Source organism: Macadamia integrifolia, chromosome 2 (genome assembly GCF_013358625.1).
Source record: "Macadamia integrifolia cultivar HAES 741 chromosome 2, SCU_Mint_v3, whole genome shotgun sequence".
In the NCBI taxonomy this organism is placed as follows: domain Eukaryota; kingdom Viridiplantae; phylum Streptophyta; class Magnoliopsida; order Proteales; family Proteaceae; genus Macadamia; species Macadamia integrifolia.
This window is the reverse complement of record NC_056558.1, coordinates 3,421,836-3,444,580: the sequence shown is the minus strand read 5'-3', so window position 1 is coordinate 3,444,580 and position 22,745 is coordinate 3,421,836. Positions and strand designations below refer to the sequence as shown.

At 40.3% G+C, this 22,745-nt stretch overlaps 3 protein-coding genes across 8 annotated transcripts in view; all 3 read right to left on the bottom strand.

Annotated features, from left to right (window-relative positions):
* Positions 1-440: 440 nt before the first annotated feature.
* On the bottom strand, positions 441-5,094 carry LOC122088314 (TSL-kinase interacting protein 1-like). 5 transcript variants are annotated; one of them, XM_042657556.1, is made up of 9 exons: positions 4,883-5,093; positions 4,721-4,802; positions 3,306-3,508; positions 2,862-3,070; positions 2,501-2,742; positions 2,275-2,422; positions 1,700-2,113; positions 909-1,031; positions 441-819 (listed from the first exon to the last, which is right to left on the bottom strand). In XM_042657556.1, exons 3-9 carry the CDS (start codon positions 3,454-3,456, stop codon positions 664-666), a joined length of 1,443 nt encoding a protein of 480 aa, XP_042513490.1. In that variant the 5' UTR covers positions 3,457-3,508; positions 4,721-4,802; positions 4,883-5,093; the 3' UTR covers positions 441-663. The 5 variants fall into 5 exon arrangements, with proteins under 5 accessions (XP_042513490.1, XP_042513497.1, XP_042513481.1 ...); XM_042657563.1 differs by having other exon boundaries at positions 4,725-4,802; XM_042657547.1 differs by lacking the exon at positions 4,721-4,802 and adding an exon at positions 4,403-4,518.
* Positions 5,095-5,845: 751 nt separating this feature from the next.
* On the bottom strand, positions 5,846-17,687 carry LOC122092690 (light-harvesting complex-like protein OHP2, chloroplastic). Of its 2 annotated transcripts, none has more exons than XM_042662937.1 (2): positions 17,056-17,687; positions 5,846-6,193 (listed from the first exon to the last, which is right to left on the bottom strand). In XM_042662937.1, exons 1-2 carry the CDS (start codon positions 17,670-17,672, stop codon positions 6,172-6,174), a joined length of 639 nt encoding a protein of 212 aa, XP_042518871.1. In that variant the 5' UTR covers positions 17,673-17,687; the 3' UTR covers positions 5,846-6,171. The 2 variants fall into 2 exon arrangements, with proteins under 2 accessions (XP_042518871.1, XP_042518865.1); XM_042662931.1 differs by having other exon boundaries at positions 5,846-6,134.
* A 2,747-nt stretch (positions 17,688-20,434) lies between these two features.
* The window catches only part of LOC122069947, a 13,074-nt gene continuing 10,763 nt past the window's right edge, over positions 20,435-22,745 (bottom strand). Inside the window, exon 3 of the mRNA XM_042634036.1 lies at positions 20,435-21,275. Coding sequence (XP_042489970.1) covers positions 20,868-21,275 — 408 coding nt within the window. The 3' untranslated portion in view covers positions 20,435-20,867. The remainder of the gene's footprint in view (positions 21,276-22,745) is intronic.

The following is a 22,745-nucleotide window of genomic DNA, read 5'->3' as shown; positions in this document are numbered from 1 at the left end:
GTGTAATAGTGTTTTGTTTGTTTGATGATCGGCGGAAGGGAAGCTTCGAAGCTTCTCATCAACATCATCGTTTCCTGACCCATCGAGCTTGGAAGTAATTTGGAAAATGAAAGTTGTGTTTTTACTGTGATAATCAAAACTATGAATTCAAAAAAACTGAGTTTTTGATGTTTCATCTTCCAGCTAGTTTAATTTACGAGACAACAACCTATTTGATCCGAGTCCTTGAATACAGTCAATGCCACTGCAGTTTTAAGTTTAAAGTCGGTTCTTGTTTGGTTTGCAATGGTATCATGATTTTAGTTATCACTAAAATTTGAGCCCTGCCAGCCAGATAAGGCAGCCAGTACAAAACCATGGTAATCCAGACCTGCATCTCCTCGTACCACCTTGTTTGAAACGTATATTTTGAAACAATGACTAATTCCCAGTCATTCCAATTCACTTGCGAACTATAGAACACAATTCATTTCATTGCGGCCAAGGAACTGCATAACTATGTTAAAAGTCAATGTTATTGTAAATGTTCACCTATTTTTCCCTTTGGTTTGGGAACAATTTCACAGAAGAATGCACTACAAGATTTAGTCCAGCTATGTACCAAAATACATGAAAAAGGTTCAGTTGTTCTTAGCAATAGAAGGTCCAGAGGCTTCTTTATTTTCAAGTAGGAGGAACCTTCCCATCTCTTGCAAAGAATGAGCAGCTTTGGAATGCATCTAGACTGCTGCCAAAGAAACCGTTGAGGCTAATACTTTCTCCACTGTTGATCTGCTGAGAGGATGATAAACCCAGGTCTAAGGGGCCCAAAGAATCAGTCTGCAATCGAGTGATAATGGAAAAGTAATCAGATTTACTGTCAACATCATCAGAGAACTAATTCAGTTGAGAAGCTTAACAATAAGTACCCATTTGATGTCTGCCAGGCCAAGGCTACTTTCTAGGTTATTTACTCCTTGTGTCTGAGGTAGCAAGTCATTCTTTGGTGCTTGTGGATCAAGTTCCAGGCCGGTTTCAGATTGGCTTCCCACCTGCAAAAATACCATTCAGAGAGATTAGCCACTTCTTCAGTAGAAAATGAAGTGATAAAAGGTAGACAGTAGAGACCCGGAAGGCCTTTTAACAGTAGCTGTAGCAGTAAACAGCACAAATCAAAGACAATTGTGGACTGAGTGATGAGTGATCCAACAGTACTAGCCATCCCCACGACACTAAAAACAGTCAGAATTCAGTGTAGGAGTCCAAGAATTGTAAGGATATACGGTTAGGATCATTCAACAGGGCTGATTTCTGGCCAAGAAGATCAGTAGAGACTTTATTACAATCCCCAAACATAATTGAACAGAAAAAACTATTCTACAGATTAAAGAATGGCCATAACATGAGACTATCCACCCAACACAAAACCATTGATTTTCCTGGGTCTGACTTTTGTATTTAAACTTTTTGAACCCACCAAATAGAAGTATTGGGTCTGGGATGGATGTTTAGTTGTTAAACACAACCAACTCAAAGCCACCCTTAAATAGAATAACATGACAAACTACAGTAATGTGGCCAGCATTTCCAATACAGAAAGTCCCCCAAACCATTTAACAGTTTAAATATTGCAGATCATCAAACAGGATTGAAACAAGTAAATGCAACAGTTCCCTATTAGCAAAAGTAATAATCATAAATGAAGTGACCAGTGGGAAACCTTAAACAAATTGGAGCTTTTGAATGACTTGAAATTAGCATCCTGATTGCAAGATCCAGCAGGAGCACTTCTTGAAGCAGGGAGTACATTTTCACCAGGTGAAGACAACTTTTGAAATGGAAATGCATGGCATGTTTCTTCTGCATCCAAGATGGATGAATGAGATCCATTAGAGGACAGCCTTGGGCCTTGAGCACGACCACGTATAAGATTCGAAATAGCAACATCAAATGAATCAGAGCTGAATGGAACTTGCTGCAAGCACAAATCATTCCCAACAGGCACTGGGTCATAACATTTGGCGTTAGCCTGCAGAGATGCTTCCGACAGCAGACCTCCAATGCTAATGTTTGTGAGACAATCATCCCATGCTAGCGATGATAACGTAACTCCCTGGCTTGTTCTCAGACCATCCTGCATACAAGTGTTTGAATAATTATAACCAAAGTGAAAAAATAAGTTGAGCAAGCAACTGCTACCAAAAAAAAAAAAATGAAATAGAACCAATTGCTCTATCACAGACCCAACCCCAATCATTTAGCATATCATTGGCAAAACTGCATTGGTTTTATTACCTCACATCCTTGCTTTTCTCCCTCCATGGTCTTCGCATTATTACTGAAACCTCTTTGTATGCCTTCAGATTGTAAATAATCCTCAAAACCGCTGGAGGTAAGAGGTAACCGAAAGTTTTCAGGCTCTGAATTAGAGAACCAGCCATACCTTGAATATAGACCAAGTCAGCGAGTTGATCAAAATAGTTCTTTGTGACCATAAAGCACAATAAAATAAACTCCATACCTCAAACGGAAAATGGAAGGTTTGCCAATTACGGTATATACATCTGCTGCACTAGTATCAATGTCCTTCAAAGACCATCTTTTGTACACACCTAGATTTTCCATACAGATGCTGTATGGGAAAAGCATAAGCTCACCCACTGCTATGCTTGAACTTCCCCACTTCATATTGAGATGCTTCACCACCGAGTGTATCTTTTTTTGAGCTTTTAAAGTAAGCTCCAAGTGTGGATTGTAGCCATCCTATAATATGTATATTAACAATGACATAAATATTGTCTTCAACACTATTTTTAGAAGTCATTGTTCATAAGTATAAAAATGTTTAGACATTGTATTCATAGTTATATTTTTTTATTTACCTTCTCCAGTCCTAAGCGAGTGCATTCATCTATTGGGAAAAGCTGGAGCTTGATCTTCATGGAAGGTTTTAGTGTCTGTGCAAGCTCGGGCACATTATTTGCTGTTCCTGAAATACCCACTCTGTCCAGAGACGGCTGACCCAATGCTTGAGTTGCTTTAGAAGACACAAGGTGTTCATCTTTTCCAGCCAAAACAGTCTCATTTTTCCCTAAAAATACAAGCAATACAGTTAGGCAATATAAATGAATTTAGAATCTCTTTGAATAAATAGGCAATCTGATGCAATTATGTCTAAGCCATATAAGGAGTTAGAACATGGCAGACACATGTCCATGTTAAATTAAAGCAGGGTCATCAAATGAGATGTTGAATGAGATATAGAATTGGTGAATCCATTAGCATGACTAGAACAGTTTTTAAGAGAGAGAATTGGAAAATAATACCACTCAGATGGCACATCTCATGTGCTGATTTGCACTTCCGAGAACCAGTTCTCGCAGATGTTTTGCCTCTGGAGGAACTAATGCTTATAGTTGTATTGCTCTTTAGTGAAGCCATATCCTTTTTTCTCCTTTGCTTCCCATCAGTTTTCATGGCAAGATCTCTGATCACACTCTCCTTTCACAAAGCCAGTTTTCCTGTTGCACTGGCAAGGTGTTGAGAATCAGCTAGCTTTCTGATAGAGTAACTTTATCAGAACAAATATTATTAGTTAGCAATTGAGTCAAATTATTAATGCAGCCTGTATGACTGAACAATCTATGATTCATTCTTTACATGGAAAGTTTAAAAAAAAAAAAAAAAGGTTTATAAATAGAAAAATAAATTTCTTTGTACATTTGAGTTTCAGATGGATCAGACAGGACAAAACCTAAAAGGCTCACAAATGCCAAGAATCTGACGCAGTAGACTGAAAGAACATGGAACAGTGTTTCATGCAGAATGGGTAAATAGTCTTTCTTTTCATCCAAAGGCTCAGCATGTTAAAAAAAAAAAAACCTTCAGCCAAACAAAACTAGCATAAATCTCTTTGAAGTCTTTGCAATCCTATTGCTGCTTTGAGCTTAAAATGATTGCTTAGGCATTGAGGAGTTCTTTTACTATGACATGGTGTCTTGGGATACTAAACTTACCTCAGAAAAGCATTATCCTACAACAATCAAAATGGATAATTCATGGAAATCCCACTAATTATACATTATCAATATTCTACGACAAAATTTCAATGTCCATGTTGTACTTTTACTATTTATTAATTCTCAAAATGTATTTACAAATATTTAGGCTTAGAAAGAATAACAAGGCCATGCAAGCAGAATCAACAGTGTTTAACAACACGTCCTGATTTATTGTAAAGCATATCATTTCGGATTTGAAATCTAAACCATTCTACCAGGTTTGCAACAGAGACAGTCTAATCCTAAGAATGTTCCCATTCTACCCCGATGCCGATAGATAAGCTGCTGATGTATAAATTGTATATGTATTGTCAATAGCATTACGATAAGAAGCAATTATAAGTAGTAATAGTAGTAGTTACGTAGTTGCGGAATGAAAGAGAGAACCAAAGGTAGTACTCTGGATTCTGTTGAGGACTGGGTACAGATAGAACTCCCCTTCTCAACGAAACCCTAGCTATTCAAGGATGAGATTACCCTGCGGTTAAGAAGTCAAGCACCCATCACGGGAATAAATTTAACCGTCATCACTACTATACTGAACTAGAATGAACTCAAAAGAAACATGAAAATGGAAGCCGGAAACTCCAGATTGCAACCAATATGACTGAACAGACATTGGAAATGATAAAATAAATTGACGATTTTCGATCTCGATAGAAAAACAACAGTGGACTTACTCACACCCAGTATAAGGATCGTCCGGAGACTCCAGACCAAGAAAATTCCCAAAAACGTATAAAAAAATGGAACTCCATCGATCTAGATTAACAATTCTCAGTAAGAAATTGCAAGTAAACTCAATCAGAGACTTCTCAAAACCGAAGGAAAAGCGTAAATACCTCCCCAGTCGTAGCCAACGGAGATCGTAGACGGAAGCTCTCCAACAACGATGTCAAATATGTTCGAGTTTTGAAAATTCAAATTTCGAAGACGGATTATAGGGTTTGTAGCAGAGGAAGAAGTCGAAGAGGGAAGAGGGAAGAGGGAAGAGGGCAGGGGGAAGAGGGAAGAGGGAAGCGTGGACGCGGGAAATACTTTTCGATAACAATTTCAAGAATTTGGTTTGCTACTTACTTAGAGGAGTTTCATTCGAGGGCCGAGGCATTGGCGAATAAAAACGTAAACCGAAAGTAAATGTGGGTCCCACTATTTTTTTTTCGTAAAAGTGGGTCCCACTAGTGCCAAATGACTTGGCTGTCCAAAAACCATCCACCGACCGTACCATACTTTCCATTCTGCTAACAAAAAAAAAACACCCTATGGCTTAAGCTGCTTTGGACTGGGCCAGAGTACTGAAGCCTCCTGAAAGATTTGTCCACTCCATGACAAGACCCAGTCTCCAAGCCCAAGCCCATCTCTTCGAACAATCAAATCAGCAGCCCAACCCTATTAATTTCTTTCCGTTTTTTTCATAAGACCCAATCAAGATAGTTGGAACACAGAGATGCGTAAGGGTGTTAATCAGTTCCGTTCAACATAGAAATGGTAGAAGCCAGAACCAAACCGTTTATTAAACGATTCTCATATCCTAAATCAAAACCAATTAATAAACAGTTCTGGATAATGGTTGGATAAATGATTCTCATTCATTTCAACATTAAGTTTGCGAATTGCAATTAAAAAAATTTGAGGCCTCTACATACTACTTGTTTATATTGGCATCTTACAAACCAACGTAATAGCGGACGGTAAAACGGTATATTTAATAAGGAGAGAGAGGCTATGAGTGCGTGTGAATCGTCTAACAGTTTATACTTCCTTTCCCCTTTTAAGTAATATAAGGATGACTTTGAAAATTTGAATGGCAAAAATAAAGAGCTTATACATTCTTACAGTAAAAACGATAGTGAAAATACATTGCAAGACAATCAAATCTAGTGAACACACACTGAATCCCTAAAAAGTTACAGAACATAGACTGAATATGATTACAACAATGAGAGGGGAATGATGATGATGAAGATCAAGCAGAAGAATCATTCCAGATCAATTATACCAAAATTGGAGAGAAGGATCTTTACTTGATCAACAAAATCTGAACCTGTTGCGTACTCTGTCAGCAGCCCAACAGCAAAGCCAAACATTGCCCATCTGCATATCAGCCATTCAACATAGAGCAACAGACATTTCATCCAAAATGCGGATCAAGTCTGACAATGCAACAAATAGAGAAAGAAACAAATGTTATGGAAAAGAAACAAATGAAGAAAAGTGGAAAATTGGATCCTTTTTTCTTCTCCAACTAAAACCATTTTCCATTACCACCCTGGCACTAGTTGCTTTTTATCCAAATACTAATGCTGCATAAAGAGAGTGTATTGGTGGCCACAGAAGCTTCATTAGAGACCATGGTGAGGACAGTATGTTTGCTATAGCTCAGTTGCCTGATATATTTTTATGGGTTGGGAGCCATTAGAGGAGGATCGGAATTTTTGGTGCTACACGACTTTAACCTTTTGAAGGTTGTGAATTACTCTGCTCTGGTGACATTACACATTAATTTGTTGAAATATAGACTATCTTTACTCAAACTACGATCGATATCACTTAACATTGACCTTACATTCTAATTATATGGGTTAATCCATAAAATATTTTAATTATTTAATGCAATAAGTCTTCTTTCTCTTTTTCTTCACTCAATCTATCAAGAAGGATGCAAACAAATGTGAGATACACACTTTAAATATTTTCAATATTTATTTTTACAAATGTAAGTCCTGCATCCAGATTGTTAACATAGTGAGTGCACACACCCATTAGTAAATCATTTCTGAAAGCCCTGCCCTTGCGAACAGAGGAGTCTGTCAATGTAAGAGTTCCATTGCAGCCATTGATAGTCAAGAATGCCACTTAAGTAATGCTAATTATCATTTCACAGCACAGGTCAAATTGACAGGACAAGTGTTAAAAAATATATAGAAACCCAAATCTAATCTTTTGTCTCAAAATATTGCTTTAGCAAGAAAGCACCCTGATGATTTCCTCATTACTGAATTGAGAATCTATCGTAATCCAATACATGGAATACTAAAATACCTGAAATACAATTTAAACTGGAATGATATGGTGCAAGCAAGGATTAAAGTATCGGTATCGGTCGCTGTATCGGTCGACCAAAAATAAGATACGTATCGAAGGGTATCGTATCGTATCAGAGATACGCTGAAATACACTAAGATACGCACATAAATGGATATGAAACACCTTTTTAAACACTTTTGCATAAAAAATTTGTTAAAAAAAACTATTGATAACATGTATTATGCATAAACACTAAATTGAGGGTATCGCACTAAGAATTCAAGGTTTGTAGTTGTCCCATAAATGTAAAATCCTTGTTCCCAACATTGATTTCCACTTTAGGTAGAGAGAAATATGACTGGCAGCAACTTTGGAACAAAAACCCCTCAAAAATTCGTGTTTTCTGAAAAAAATACTCATCTTGGCCATTATATGACCGTAGCGCATTGTATCGGTACATACCGATACTCACCGATACGTATTGATCGATACATACCAATAGTCACCGATACGTACTGATACTCATCGATACATACCAATCGATACATATAAATACTCATCGATACGTACTAACACATACCGAAACGTATTAATACATACCAAAACGTATATTTCACCTCGATTTTATATTTTTCACAGAGTATCATTACGTATCGATAGTGTATTGGTGCATATCGATATGTATCATAGGATATATATCGATACGAAAGGATTTTAAAAATTTCATGTATCGTATCGATGTGTATCGTATCGGTTGGATAAATTTAAGATACATATTGGAGGGTATCGTATCGGTATCGGAGATACTTTAAACAATGGGTGCAAGTTGGACGTATTGAAATGACATGGGAAAAGCAAGAAATCACCAAGGCATAAATGGTGTTGGAAAGATGTCATTGCTTGTGACTTAACAGAAGATGCAACCCAGGTAGAAAGGGTGGCAGCACAGGCTTCATATAGATGACCCCAAGTAGTTGGATGGGGCTTATTGAAGCACATAAAATCAAATTATAGTCTTTCAAGCACAATTGACAAAGGCAATTTGATGGGGACATCAAGACGTACAGCCGAAGGAAGAAGAAGACCCAACCTTCTTTGTGGTTAGAGGATTAGAAGGAGGAAGAAGATGAAAGAAGAAAAAAAAAGAAGGCTCGATCCAGCCTTCCCAGTGCTGGATCGAGTCCTCTCCTTCCTTTCTTTGCCAAGATTGTGTGGCCCCCACCAAATCTGATATGTTAATAGTTTTATTTCCTAGGATTTTGTTTATTTGAGGCTTTAAGTCAATTAGAAAACTAAGTAATTATCCTATTGATTTCTTTTTAGAAAGTTTCTTTGTTTATGAAATAGCATTCCTAGAATATTCTTTTCTTTTTAGTAATTAGTCTCTTATTTATGTAAGGCCATTGGCCACGGTTCCAAAAAAAAATGAATGAATGAAGATTATTGAAGGCAAAACAGCCCCCAAACCCCCCCTAAGAATTCTCTCGCTGCTCTCTCCCTCTTCTCATGGCTCACTCTCGGTCTCCCTCTGTTTCTCGCCTCCTCTCTCTCTCACGGCTCTCTCTCTCATTCTCCTTCTCCCTTTCTCATCCTTCATCCCTCTCTCTACTGTTTTCTGTCTTTCCTGTTCCTGCTGCCCTATTGCAGAAATTGTTCACCATCATTAGAGATTATCTCCATCGAGAAAACCCCCAACTGGGTTGCTGCTGGAACTTCACCCACAATCGGGATGTTGTTTCTTTATCAAGTTGGTTGGACTGCAACTCTTTATTTTTGGAGGACCTCGAGTTCTTCTTTTCTCCTCAGACCAGGACAGCAACAAGGTAAATAATTAAACTAAACCCCTCCCCACCTCCATTTATTCCTATTATATGTTGCAGCCCATTAACATTGAAACCAACATTTGCCCTTTTTGTTTATGTCTATTTTTACCCATTGTTTTAAGACGTTTCGTCACTGTTATATCTCCAAAACCCTTGCTGATTTTCTATTTTAGTTGGCTGTTAGAGGACATTGATTGTTTGCATATCTTATTTGGTGTCTGGATTGATTTGTGCTGAACCTAACACTCATATGACATTTGTTCCCTTCCCCATGTCCCCACTTGAAGCTTAAGTAAGAGTTTGTGTTTTTCCGCCTAGATTATTATTGCTTTTTGCTACTTTGTTTATTAGTCTCATTCTATTTTGCATGCTTAATCTTGCTTGCTGAGTTTCTCTTTGTCCTATCTACCTAAGTCCCTTGAGTTAACCCTGCCTAGTCAGTTAATCTTGTAGGAAACCTAGTCACCTAGGAACTCCCTACATCATCTTGGTATCAGAGCATGGTTTTGTCTAGGTTTAGGGTAATTAGGTACTGTTGTCCCCTGTTTACATGTCTTACATTTTGAGGTCTAGTCTCCGTCACCATCTATCCGTGGTCGAGTCTGAGCTAAGAGAGCGATACCATAGATTAGAAGACACCCTTTTCTTTCTTAAGTTTGCGGGACCAAATAGCATTGGATGCTATTCCCTCCAAAAGCATATACTTGAGAGGGAGATTTCTAACCTCAAGATTGAGAGGGCTAACTACCTGTCTCAATTGGAGACTCTAAGTAAACCTTGAGTCTTTGGTGGCAACCGTATCATTGGCTGCCCATCTCCTTATATCCACTCGTAGTGGTAGAGTATACCAGGATATGTCTGACCCTTCTAGCACCTCCACCCAATCTGAGCAACTGGCTGAATTCATAAAATCCATCCAAGCCATACAAGAAGCACAAGCTGCCACAAGCTGCCCATCTCCAAGCCCTTACCGATAAGTTGGCTACCCTCGAGACAAGTGCCCAAAACCCTGATAGATAGCAAGGTCGTAACACAACTGGCACTGAACCTAGGGGCAAGGGCCCTAACCCTGAGGAAGTGAACGAAAATAACCAGACTGATGGTTATGACCAGATAGGGGATAACTTCTAGGGCCTAAGGTGTGGTAGGGATCAGGGTAGAGGTCGAGGCACACCGCCAAGACGCCAAACCCAATATGGAGATGATGAGGGTTATGAGCATCATGATAGGGGCTTTGATGTCAGACGGATGATTAAGGTAGATGCCCCCTACCTACGATGGTCAAATTGATGCTAGGATCCTTCTGGATTGGATCAAGCAGATGGATAGGTACTTCGATTTCTACGATATGCCAGAGGAAGTCCGCTACCGATTTGCTAAGTTCAAGCTTATTGGAGCTGCCCAGGACTTCTGGACAGACCTAGAGTACCAGGAGGACTACCTAGGACTTGAGCCAATCACCACCTGGGTAGAAATGCAAGAGCGGCTCAAGAGGGAATTTTTTCCCATCACTTATAGGCTCCAGTTGTTGAATGAAATGAATACCCTGAAGCAAGGGAAGTTGACTGTGACTGAATACATGAGCAAGTTCAATGAATTGAAAATTAGAATCCGTATTCGGGAGGATGTTGAGCAGACACTATCCAGATTCCTTACCGGGCTCAACTCCGAAATTCAGTCTCGTATGGCACCCCACCTGGTGCGAGACGTTCCACAGGCCTTCAGGATAGCCCTTGAGGTGAAATCCTCTATGAGAACTTATTCTCAGAGGAAGAGCTTCCAAGCTAGGGAGTCCCAATTTAGAAAACCAACCCAAGGCTCAACTGGATTCCCAAAACCCCCTGCTGCACCACAACATCAATTTGACAACAAGGGTAAAGGAATTTTGGGAGAAGCACCCAAGAGTAGTGGGCAACAACAGTGCTTCAAGTGTCGTGGGTTTGGTCATTTTTCCAGAGAGTGTCCCAATAGGAATCTTTATGTAGGAGAGCAGACCCCTGAAGAAAGTGACCAAGAGGGTTTTCAGGACCATGAGTATGAGGGTCATAGACCAGATGAGACCATATCTGATGAGGACACCGAGGAGGCCGGTGACCTCAAGCTCGGCATTATGCGTTGCATGGTCTCACAACCTAAGAGTAGCGATGATTAGCGACGAACTAATATTTTCATCACTTACACATGTCATCAGGGCAAGAACTACCGCGTTGCCATAGACAGCGGGAGTTACATGAATGTGGTCGCCAAGAGCGTTGTTGCTCGAATGGGCCTCAAACCTGAACCCCACCCCAAGCCTTACAAGGTTGCCTGGGTTGATCAGTCCACCATTCCCGTTAATCTGAGGTGTTTAGTTCCCCTACACTTTGCAGGATATCAGGATCGAGTGTGGTGTGATGTCCTAAAGATGGATGTTGCCCATATCATTCTAGGTAGACCCTGGTTATATACTGGGATGTCACCAATTACGGGAAGTCTAACACCTATGTCTTTGAGTTCAAAGGGAAGAAGATCAGACTAACCCCCAGTGCCCTTAGGGAAGTTAGGGTTCCAAAACACAAGGGAAGTACATCCAAACACACCCCCACCAAAACACTCAACATTTTAAATCAACAACAATTTGAAGGAGAGTGTCACGAGTCAGGGGTGATTTATGCTCTAGTTTCCGTACGGAGTAATACCGATAGGTCATGCTTATTCACTGAGGCTCCTAGAGAAGTGCAACCATTGTTGAGGAAATTCAAGAGGTTATTCCCTGAGGAACTACCTGATGAGTTACCGCCTATGCGTGACATCCAGCACGCTATTGACTTAGTTCCAGGATCCTCTCTCCCGAACTTACCCCATTATCGAATGAATCCCAAAGAACACGCCGAACTCAAACAGCAAGTGGATGAACTATTGCAGAAGGGATTTATTAGGGAAAGCCTTAGCCCGTGTGCTATACCTGCCTTACTCACGCCAAAGAAAGATGGCACCTGGCTTATGTGTGTTGATAGTAGGACCATCAATAAGATCACCATCAAGTATAGGTTCCCTATCCCTAGGCTTGATGATATGTTAGATATGATGACCAACTCTTCGATCTTTTCGAAGATTGATCTCAAGAGCGGGTACCACCAGATTAGGGTTAGGCCTGGAGATGAGTGGAAAACAGTCTTCAAGACGAAGGATGGCCTCTTTGAGTGGTTAGTCATGCCTTTTGGCTTGTCAAATGCACCTAGCACTTTCATGAGGATAATGAATCAAGTGCTTCAACCATTCATTGGAAAGTTCCTTGTCGTTTACTTTGATGACATCCTCATCTATAATAAAACCCCGTCTTCCCACTTGGATCACTTACAGAAGGTTTTTCATGTGCTCTTACAAGAGAAACTCTATGTCAACCTCAAGAAGTGCACCTTCATAAGTGATCAAGTCATCTTCCTAGGATTTGTTGTGTCAGCTCGGGGAGTATCTACTAACCCTGAGAAGTGAGAGCGATTGTAGAGTGGCCTGAACTAACTAACATTCATGAGGTACGAAGCTTTCATGGCTTAGCCACTTTCTACAGAAGATTCATCTAGCGGTTTAGTTCCATTATGTCTCCTATCATCGATTGCATGAAAAAGGAGTTTCAATGGACTAAGAGTGCTACGAAGGCCTTTAATGAGATTAAAAAGCTTATGACTGAAGCTCCAGTCCTGCGCCTCCCAAATTTCTGTAAGGTTTTTGAAGTGAATTGTGATGCATTTGGTATTGGGATAGGTGGTGTCCTAGGACAAGAGGGCCACCCTATTGCCTAGTTTAGTGAGAAGCTTAATGAAGCTAGGCAACAATATTCCACATACGACAAGGAATTCTATGCGGTTGTCCAATCACTGCGCTATTGGCGACATTACCTTTTACCGCAAGAATTCGTGCTATTCTCTGACCACCAAGCTCTAAGATACCTGAGTGCCTAAAAGAAACTTAACCAGAGGCATGCCAAGTGGGTTGAGTTTCTCCAAGAGTACACTTTTGTACTCAAGCACAGACCTGGTGTCAAGAATACTGCTGCAGATGCACTGAGCCGGGTGAACATGTTCCTCATTCGCACCAATGCTAGGAGTCGGGCTAGTGTGCTACCCCAGGCAATGAGTGTAGAGGTTGTAGGGTTCGAGCGAGTCAAGGACCAATACCCCACCTATCCTGATTTTAGTGAGCCGTTCACTTCCTTGAATGAAGGCAACCCAGTCAACCGCTCGGACTACCTACTTAGGGAGGGCTTTCTTTTTAAAAGAAGCAAGTTGTGCATTCCCAGGACTTCACTCCGAGATTTCCTGATCTGGGAATTGCATGCTGGGGGAGTCGCTGGCCGCTTCAGTCGCGATAAGACCATCACCCTCGTTGAGGACCGATTCTTTTGGCCAGGACTGAAGAGGGATGTTGCTAGAGTTGTGAGTCAGTGTAGGACATGCCAGACCGCCAAACAACAAAAGCAAAACATGGGTTTGTACACTCCCCTACCTGTTCCCCATTCCCCTTGGCAGGACCTTAGCATGGACTTAGTGTTTGGTCTACCAAAAACTTCGAGAGGCCATGATTCTGTTTATGTGGTTGTGGACCGCTTCTCGAAGATGGCCTATTTCATCCCATGCTCTAAGACCTCCGATGCATCTATAGTAGCCAAAATTTTCTTTAATGAGGTTGTCAAGCACCATGGGTTACCCCTCACTATAGTGTCCGATAGGGATATTAAGTTCACTAGTCATTTTCGGAAGACCCTATGGCGGATGATGGGCACGAAGCTCCGTTTCTCCTCCGCTTTCCACCCTCAAACCGATGGCCAGACCGAGATTGTCAATAGGAGCTTAGGGAATTTATTGCGTTGCCTTGTAAGAGAACACCTTACCAGTTGGGATCGAGTCCTTAGCCAGGATGAGTTTGCATATAATAGTTCTAAGAACCGTACCACTGGTCTGTCCCCCTTTGAGATCTGTTCAGGATACCAGCCCCAGGCACCCATAGACCTTATCCCAGTCCTGTCTAGTTCCAAGACCTCCCAGTCAGCCGAATCTTTTGCTCAGCCTATACATGATTTGCATGCAGGTATAAGAAGACAAATAGCACTGAGCACTGAGCACTGAGCACTCAGCACTGAGCACTGAGCACTGAGCACTGAGCACTGAGCACTGAGCAATGAGCAATACAAATCGAAGGCAGATGTGCACAGAAGGCTACAAGAGTTTCAAGAGGGCGATATGGTGATGGTAAGAACCAAGCCGCAACTTTTTGTTAGGGGAAAAGCGAGTAAGCTACATGCTCGTAGCACAGGTCCGTTCAAGGTACTCAAAAGGATAGGTACCAATGCGTATGTTCTTGATCTGCCAGCTAGCATGGAGATCAGTAATATTTTCAATGTTGAAGACCTAGTTCCATACCATGGTACCTCTACCTTTACCCCTTTCTATCCTAATGACTTTGAAGACTTCCCCTTCAACATTGATGAGACTTCTGAGCCAAGCCAACCACTTCCCCCCACCTCATTACCACCTGTGCCTAAGGTCACGAGAAGAACTGAAGAAGTTGAGGAAATACTTGATGAGAAGATTGTGTCCACACACACTGGAGGTTCTAGAGAGTTCTTGGTCAAGTGGCGTGGACGTCCGGAAACTAACAACACCTGGATCACAATACAAGAAGTCCAACAACTCAACCCAGACCTACTTGAGTATTACATGAGCTTTAATTCACCGGAGGTGAATTCTTCCAAGCCGGGGAGAGTTGATGGGGACATCAAGACGTACAGCCGAAGGAAGAAGAAGACCTAACCTTCTTTGTGGTTGGAGGATTAGAAGGAGGAAGAAGAAGAAAGAAGAAAAAAAAAAGGAAGGCTCGATCCAACCTTCCCAGCGCTGGATCGAGTCCTCTCCTTCCTTTCTTTGCCAAGATTGTGTGGCCCCCACCAAATCTGATATGTTAATAGTTTTATTTCCTAGGATTTTGCCAAGATTGTGTGGCCCCCACCAAATCTGATATATTAGTAGTTTTATTTCCTAGGATTTTGTTTATTTAAGTCTTTAAGTCAATTAGGAAACTAAGTAAATATCCTATTGATTTCTTTTTAGAAAGTTTCTTTGTTTATGAAATAGCATTCCTAGAATATTCTTTTCTTTTCAGTAATTAGTCTCTTATTTATGTAAGGCCATTGGCCACGGTTCCAAAAAAAAATGAATGAATGAAGATTATTGAAGGCAAAACAGCCCCCAAACCCCCTTAAGAATTCTCTTGTTGCTCTCTCCCTCTTCTCATCGCTCACTCTCGGTCTCCCTCTGTTTCTCGCCTCCTCTCTCTCTCACGGCTCTCTCTCATTCTCCTTCTCCCTTTCTCATCCTTCATCCCTCGCTCTACTATTTTCTATCTTTCTTGTTCCTGCTGCCCTATTGTAAAAATTGTTCACCATCATTGGAGATTATCTCCATCGAGAAAACCCCCAACTGGGCTGCTACTGGAACTTCACCAACAATCGGGACTGCTGTTTCTTTATCAAGTTGGTTGGACTGCAACTCTTTATTTTTGGAGGACCTCAAGTTCTTTTCTCCTTAGACCAGGATAGCAACAAGGAAAATAATTAAACTAAACCCCTCCCACCTCCATTTATCTCTGTTATATGTTGCAGCCCATTAACATTGAAACCAACATTTGTCCTTTTTGTTTATGCCTATTTTTACCCAATTTTTTAAGACGTTTCGTCACTGTTATATCTCTAAAACCCTTGCTGATTTTCTATTTTAGTTGGCTGCTAGAGGACATTGATAGTTTGCATATCTTATTTGGTGTCTGGATTGATTTGTACTGAACCTAACACTCGTATGACGTTTGTTCCCTTCCCCATGTCCCCACTTGAAGCTTAAGTAAGAGCTTATGTGTTTTTCCGCCTAAATTATTATTGTTTTTTGCCACTTTGTTTATTAGTCTCATTCTATTTTGCATGCTTAATCTTGTTTGTTGAGTTTCTTTTTGTCCTATCTACCCAAGTCCCTTGAGTTAACCCTGCCTAGTTGGTTAATCTTGTAGGAAACCTAGTCACCTAGGAACTCCCTACATCACAATTAGTCTGTTCTTTATTTACCACACAATCCCCAAACCACCATGCAATTTCTAAGAAGCACCTATTGAGAAATTCATTTTCATAAGCTACAAAAGAAAGAAATGAAGCGAAAACCCAATGTTGATGTTATACTAGGGTAAAGATATAGGTTATTTATGCAACATTTTTCTGTGTGTTCCATATTCTCACATAGTTTTCATCTTCATTCATCTGGACATTTTGCTTCTCTCTCTCTCTCTCTCTTGGGTTGCTTGCTTAGGGTTGTGTTTTGCAGGAAAGTTTATTGTGACTACCTTTGTATCCATTGTTTCTCTGTCCAGGTTTCAAGAACCAAGAGAAAGAGGCAGAACACTAAGAAAAGAAATATATACATGTATAGTGGATGATCCAGAAACTAGTGATATGGATAGGCTTCAATTTTTAAAAGAAAATCCACCATTGAGAGGATAAATTTCAAGAGGTAATGAGATGATATATAGATTGGTGGAGTGGTAAGTGTAATTATGTAAACCAATCCACAATTGGCATCCTTTGGAGAGGGAGACTAAAAACTTAATTTTGATGGAGGAACATTTTTAAAAGAATTGAAAGAGGTGCTGAGATGATATCTAGATTGGCGAAGTGACAAGTATAAATCATGCCACATTTGAAATCCCTTAGAGAGGGATAAAAACTTAATTTTGTTGGAAGATTTCTTCATAGCTTACACTTCCAGGAATTGGGTGTTTCAGGGAACTTGAAAAGTGAACATCTCATATTTTATTCCAGTCATACCAATTTGAAGCAAATTGAACAACAGAAAACACAAGGATTCGGTTAATGGCTTGATCACAATGAAAAATGAACTTCTTTAGTAGCCCTTCAGGACTGAATGGAAAATTTTCCCTTTCCCTGGGGCGGCGGGAAAGGGAAAATTGGGAACTGTTCAAATCAAAATTCAAGTTTCGAATTCCCCAGCTCAATTATCCTTTATGTTCCTTTGCCAAGAACAATCTAAATTACAGTAATGCTGGGTCAATTAATCCTAACGAAACCATATCAAACACTTATCATCAAACACCATCAGAGGGCAAAAGGAAGAGGCAAACATTGGTACCTGCCATTAGCAATTTCGTTCTTTCCAACGAATCCAAAGTAGGGTCCCTGGTCCGCCTGTTCGAGCTTCTTCTGCCGAAAATACTCCTGGAGCTCCTTAGCCATCTTCCTTTGAAACTCCATAGTAATTACATTAGGATCCGATACCTGGGAGACCTCAGCCACTGAGACCGGCTCCATAGGGCCTGAAGGAGGAGACGGAGAAGGTGATGGAGATGGAGGGACAGGTTTGACAGGAGCAGAGGGTTGTCTCAAAGGAGGGGCAACTGGTCTCCTAATAGGTCCTTCAGCTTTTGAATTCCTTATGGTAATTGAAGCCTTAGTGGCAGAGAATTTGAAGGAAGAAGATGAAGAAGATGATGGACAGGTCGTTGTTGTTGAGGAAGAACAGGAAGAACTTGAGATTTTAACGCAGGGGATTGAAGAAGAAGCTAGAGACATTTTTTTCTCCCTTGCTCTGCTTTTCTCTTTGTTGTTTTCTAGGTTTCTGTTTGGTTGTCGGGAGAAGAGAAGTGGCTGGAAAGATTGTGTTATCAGAGATCCCCACACGAAAAGCTGTGGATAAGATCCACCCAAGTTTTCCGAGTAGAGTGATCTTGAGACTCTGGAGAAGTCCATGAAGGAGAGAGGTTAGCCAATAGCCCACTTCGGGTCGGGTTGATGGTCAAGCACCCAACAACTCAGACTTATGGCAACCTATTTGATGGTAACAGTCACTAACAGGTAACCAAAGGCTCAAATGAACCTAATGCGGCAAGGGTTGAGGCACTGGCTAAATTAGGGATGTCAATGGATCGGGTTGGGATGGGTTTTTAAAACCCCACCCTAAGGTCTCTCAATTCAAACCAAACCTTGTCCAACCCTAGGTTAGGCTAGGATATCTCAATTAGGCCCAACCTTATTGTGTTTAGTCCAACCCCGCTTAACCTAGCCTAGCCCTGATGTACCATGATTAGGTCATGCTTAGTCCAATTCAGTCGAAACAAGTACTATTGGTTACTAGGTTGCTTGATCTTGGTGCACTACAAAGGCCAAAGATCAAGGTTTTTGTCTATATGTAGATTGTGGAAAACGAAAGACTTTTTGTAAGGTTTTTTTCTGTAAATGCTCATTTATAACTATTAACATATTTATATTATTATATACTTATTAGACATATTTGAGTTGGATTGGGTTGGGTTGAGACCTCAACCCAGGCCAAGTCCAACCCAACTTCGGGCCTCAAATTCTCAACCAGAATCCATCTTCTGAGCTGAAATCTCAGCCCAAGCCCTATTCGAGCTCAGGGTGGGTTAGGGCGGGTTTGGGTTGATTGAACTTTTTTGACACCCCTAGGCCCGATGAATTAGGATTTATACTCGTGCAAAGCTAATCCCAAGTGGGCTGGGCTAGGGATAGTGTTGGAGGTTCCTACCGGTTAGAGTTTAGGAGAACAATCTTAGGTGGGGATTATTTTCCAAAGACCCAGCCCAACATCCAGTGCTTAATTTCTCTCCAGTGAATCATTCTGCAGTGCTGGGCTTAAGTAAAATCTGGAGCAGCTTCGGTTTGAACTTCAAGAGAGATTATATCACAGGTTTGGTTTGAACTTCAAGAGAGGTGACATTGCACTGTTCCTTTTTTTTTTTTTTTTTTTGGTAATACTTATCTGGGCCCAAACCAATCCTTGAAAATGCTGTCAACGTCTATGTTCATCATTCTCGAAAGGGTGGTTCGCTAATTAGAGTCCCTTGTTTTGGGCTGAATGAAGGTGCCTCATGACAAGGTCGTGGGCCTTTCCCCCAACCCCAAAATTGAGTGCTGGAACCATGCCTATCTGATAATTACTAAAAGGGCTTACCAAGCTTGGCCTACTAGGCCCACAGCAACCCTTAAATGAAAATCCAAGTTAAATTAATTGGGTAAAATTTGACTAATATCCGACCTCGTGGCAAAACCAAACACCACTGAAAGTAAATAATTTTATATTTTACTAACAAAATGTAAATAAAGGTAAAGTTAAAACGAGAACAAGAGTTAGAGCCCATTTGAAACCGTTTGATTTTGTTTTCAAAAACGTGTTTTCTATTTTTTGTGCTCAAAATGGAAACACACTCAAAAAACCTTTTGATTTTTCTGTTTCGTTTCACTTGTTTTTCGAAATAGAAATAGAAATTTGTATATAATTCTATGTTTAGAAACAGGAATGGAGAAATAAGTCAAACTTATTTTCCCATTTATAGAAACAAGTGGGAGAGGCAAAAATTGTGAAAAATCCAATACTTCACTCGGCCAATCCCAACTCATTTTTGAAACTTCTCGCAATTCAGAAGTAACAACTCCAACCTGATTGTCCGAAGCTCACAGTTGCGAACTGCCTTCATCTTTCTAAATGCAACTCCAACGTTGTGCATTCACTCGCGAGCTACATACTTGCCATGTTGTGTCTTCACTCTTGAACCCCACTAGACTGTTGAAAACGTTTCGAAAACAGAAAAGACATTGGCTCTGTTCCATTCCATTAATCAAGCATGATTTCGTGAGAGTTTAGGTATCATGTTCTTTCATGATTATGTCTTCTTATAATTTTGAAAATTTATGCATAAAGTTCTGTAGTCATGTTTTAATCTAACTTTTTCTTCTTTGCTTCCATACAGCCACCGAGCAAAAGTCCGAGATGGAGAATGAAGACGTTTCAGAGGATACTGGTGGGTTTTGAATATGGAGAAACTGTGAAAATATTGAAGACTATAATACTTCCGAGGGTCAAATTATGATGAACATATTAAAGATGGATCATAACCCCAAATCTTATGGTTACAGTGCCACAACAGTAGCCACTACATCAGGCAAATCAATCCCAAATTGATTGAATAATTGAAACAGGTACTAGAAAACCAAGAAACAATAGAATCCTCACTATTCGTTAGCCCCATTTTGCAAGGACAAGTGCTGTTCATACGCAAGAGGAAAATCCCATAATTTTCAATATCTGGAAGATTATGGACATGCTAAAATGCTGATTATAGACTGCACGAAGACTGAGTTATGTTACCCTCTAGGGTTTAATCATTCAAAAAAGGGATCATGAATAAGGTATGTTGGACAACATAAGAAGCATGGATGGAAAACCCGATTTTCCAACTCGACTCACCCTCAACCCTGTCTGACCCATCATTCGGGAACCAACTCAGTATTAGGCTATGCTTGATTAGATATCCAAGAGTCAAAATTCCAAGATCTGATCTGAGAACAATCAAAAATACCTTTCAGCAACTCTCAAGGGCTTCAAGCACCATCCAGATTTATACTTCTGTTAGCGAGCCTCAAAATTACCAAAACCAATTCATGACAATGCAGAAAGTCAGCAAACACAAATGCTTACAAGCAGCACAAATACATGTTCGCCATGAGAATTGAATTTCAACATAGAAAGCAAATCTTCAACTACAAGCTATATATCAACGAACCTAACGAAAGTACACAACTTTCATTGTGAATCTCTAAAGAGGGCCTACAATCAAATGTCAGATTCGTTCAAAGAAAACCTTAACATTTATATATAGAACACCAAAAGACTTAGAGAACCACTCCACAAATCAGTTGACGATTTCGGTGCTCCTCACATTGCATTATGTGCTTCATGAGAACATACTACCTTTTTGCTTTGCATACCCACATCTAGAAACATGTTGCATTCTTATTCCCACAAGTAACAACCTTCTCACACCTTTCATTCCATATGGGACTTGAAGCAAATGAAGAGACTGAATCACAGCTCTCCTCTTCCAAGACTTGTACCAGCACATGGCAGCAATCTTGCAACACCGAATATTAATAAGAAGATTCATGACCAGGACTGTCCGCATGCATATCCATGGAGGAATCATTTGAGCAGGGGGAGTTGGTATCCCTGTTCTGGTGATGAGAAAAGTTGGTTTCACTATTCCGGGTTCCATTTCCAGCAGGCACAATGCTGTTTGGATGGTAGCCTCCTTGAGCCAAATGATAATGCTGAAGACTACGGCGAACAGGACTTGAAAGAGCATTCGAGAAAACTGAATTCTTTGCTTGACTATCAGACTGCCCGGACCGTGGACCTTGCCCAACAGTTGCTGCCCCAAAAGAACCAGAAGAAACTTGGATGCCATTCATGACATGCGCTGTGGGCAAGGAATGTTGATTTTGGGAATGCAATCTGGGGGACATTGGAGGCTCCTCTCCACCATAGTCAAGCTCATTCTGCAAAGATCAGAAGAACTTTTTATTTAGGGGGAAAAAAAGCCACAAAACAATGAACAATAGTGGCAGCTTCACTGATCAAAACATAGTTTTACTAAAATATCTGAAAACACACAAACAATCTAATGTGCTTCTTTATACAACTATTACTGTGGTTTTTTATTATTTCGGTAATTTGACCCACCAGAGAGAGGCAGTTGCTTTCATAAATAAATGCAGTAAACAAAAAAATCTTATAATTGCATATCAGGGACAGGGAACCAACCCCTTTCTGACATTACTTCTCACATTCTAAAACTTCAGCTGATAAAATACCACCCCGTCATGGAAGTGACAGTGACTGCTCTAAATTTCGAGCAAGATATGCTACCGGATGAGGTAGAAGGCATACTTAGGCCCACAAGCATATGCATTTCTATACCATGGAGGCTTCATCCTATAATGACATTAAAAAAAATTAAAAAATAAAAAATAAAAAAATTGATAGGCAATAAATAAATAGAAAAGGGCAGACCTTGGCAAAACGGTGCGGTTGCTCCATTGTGACCTAGTGGTTATGGGTTCCAAGTTAGAAAACCACCTCTCCGCAAAGCGGGGTAAGGCTGCGTACATTATGACCCTCCCCAGACCCCAGTGGCTAGAGCATCATGCACTGGGTACACCCCCACCCCTTCCCCTTCTTTTTTTTTATACAAGAAATAAATAGAAATAGTCAAAGGTGTAATATGATAGCCTATAGAGGTTAAAAGCTTGCAAAAGTACAAATGGCCAACTGGAACTAATCACAGATCCAATGTCAAGTATCATAATAATTGTTCAATTATGAAGTGTTTTCCAAGCAAGCAAACAGTGGAGGACAGGATAATCTAGATATTAGCCTGTCACAATGAATATTGTAGTGATAAAATTGATCAGCCTCAGTTCCAAACAGCTCACAGTTTGAGCCTATTTGAACTCAGCTTAGTCATGGCCAGCATTCTATAAAACATACCTGCAGCTCAAACACTGAGCCTATGTGAGCTTAGCAAAATCATGTGTCTGCCTTCTATACAGCATAATAAGAAAACCAGAATTTCCTGGCAAATTCATGGCAGACTACAGCAATCCGATTAGAGCAATGACAAAAAATTGTTATGGGATGAACTAACCTTAAAATCAAATTCGAATTATATGAGTGAGTATTCAATCATGTCGGGATGCAATCATCAGAGACCATAAACATGAATGAAAATCTAATGAATTCCCGTGATAAAATAATATTAAGAAAAAGAGGTTAAGAGGCAAAATAGAGAACATAGATCCACCAAAAAAAAACTGATGCATATCAAATAGATGGATCTGCTATGGTGGGTTTTCAAATCAGAAGCGGTGATCAAAACCTGATAAGAGAGAGGGAGGAAATAGAAATAAGGGAAAGATTTCAGATTGCATATCAAAGAGGAGAGAGGCCAGATCATTGGGGAGGGGGGG

Bases quoted from the DNA above. Each gene is read 5' to 3' on its own strand.
- LOC122088314 (XM_042657571.1), bottom strand. From the start codon at position 3,456: ATGAAAACTGATGGGAAGCAAAGGAGAAAAAAGGATATGGCTTCACTA. The intron at 2,114-2,274 runs GTAATAAAACCA...ACTTGTATGCAG, and splicing joins GAGAAAAGCAAGGATGTGAG to GATGGTCTGAGAACAAGCCA. The intron at 820-908 runs GTACTTATTGTT...ACTCGATTGCAG, and splicing joins GCCTGGCAGACATCAAATGG to ACTGATTCTTTGGGCCCCTT.
- LOC122092690 (XM_042662931.1), bottom strand. From the start codon at position 17,672: ATGGACTTCTCCAGAGTCTCAAGATCACTCTACTCGGAAAACTTGGGT. The intron at 6,135-17,055 runs GTACCAATGTTT...GCTGATATGCAG, and splicing joins AACGAAATTGCTAATGGCAG to ATGGGCAATGTTTGGCTTTG.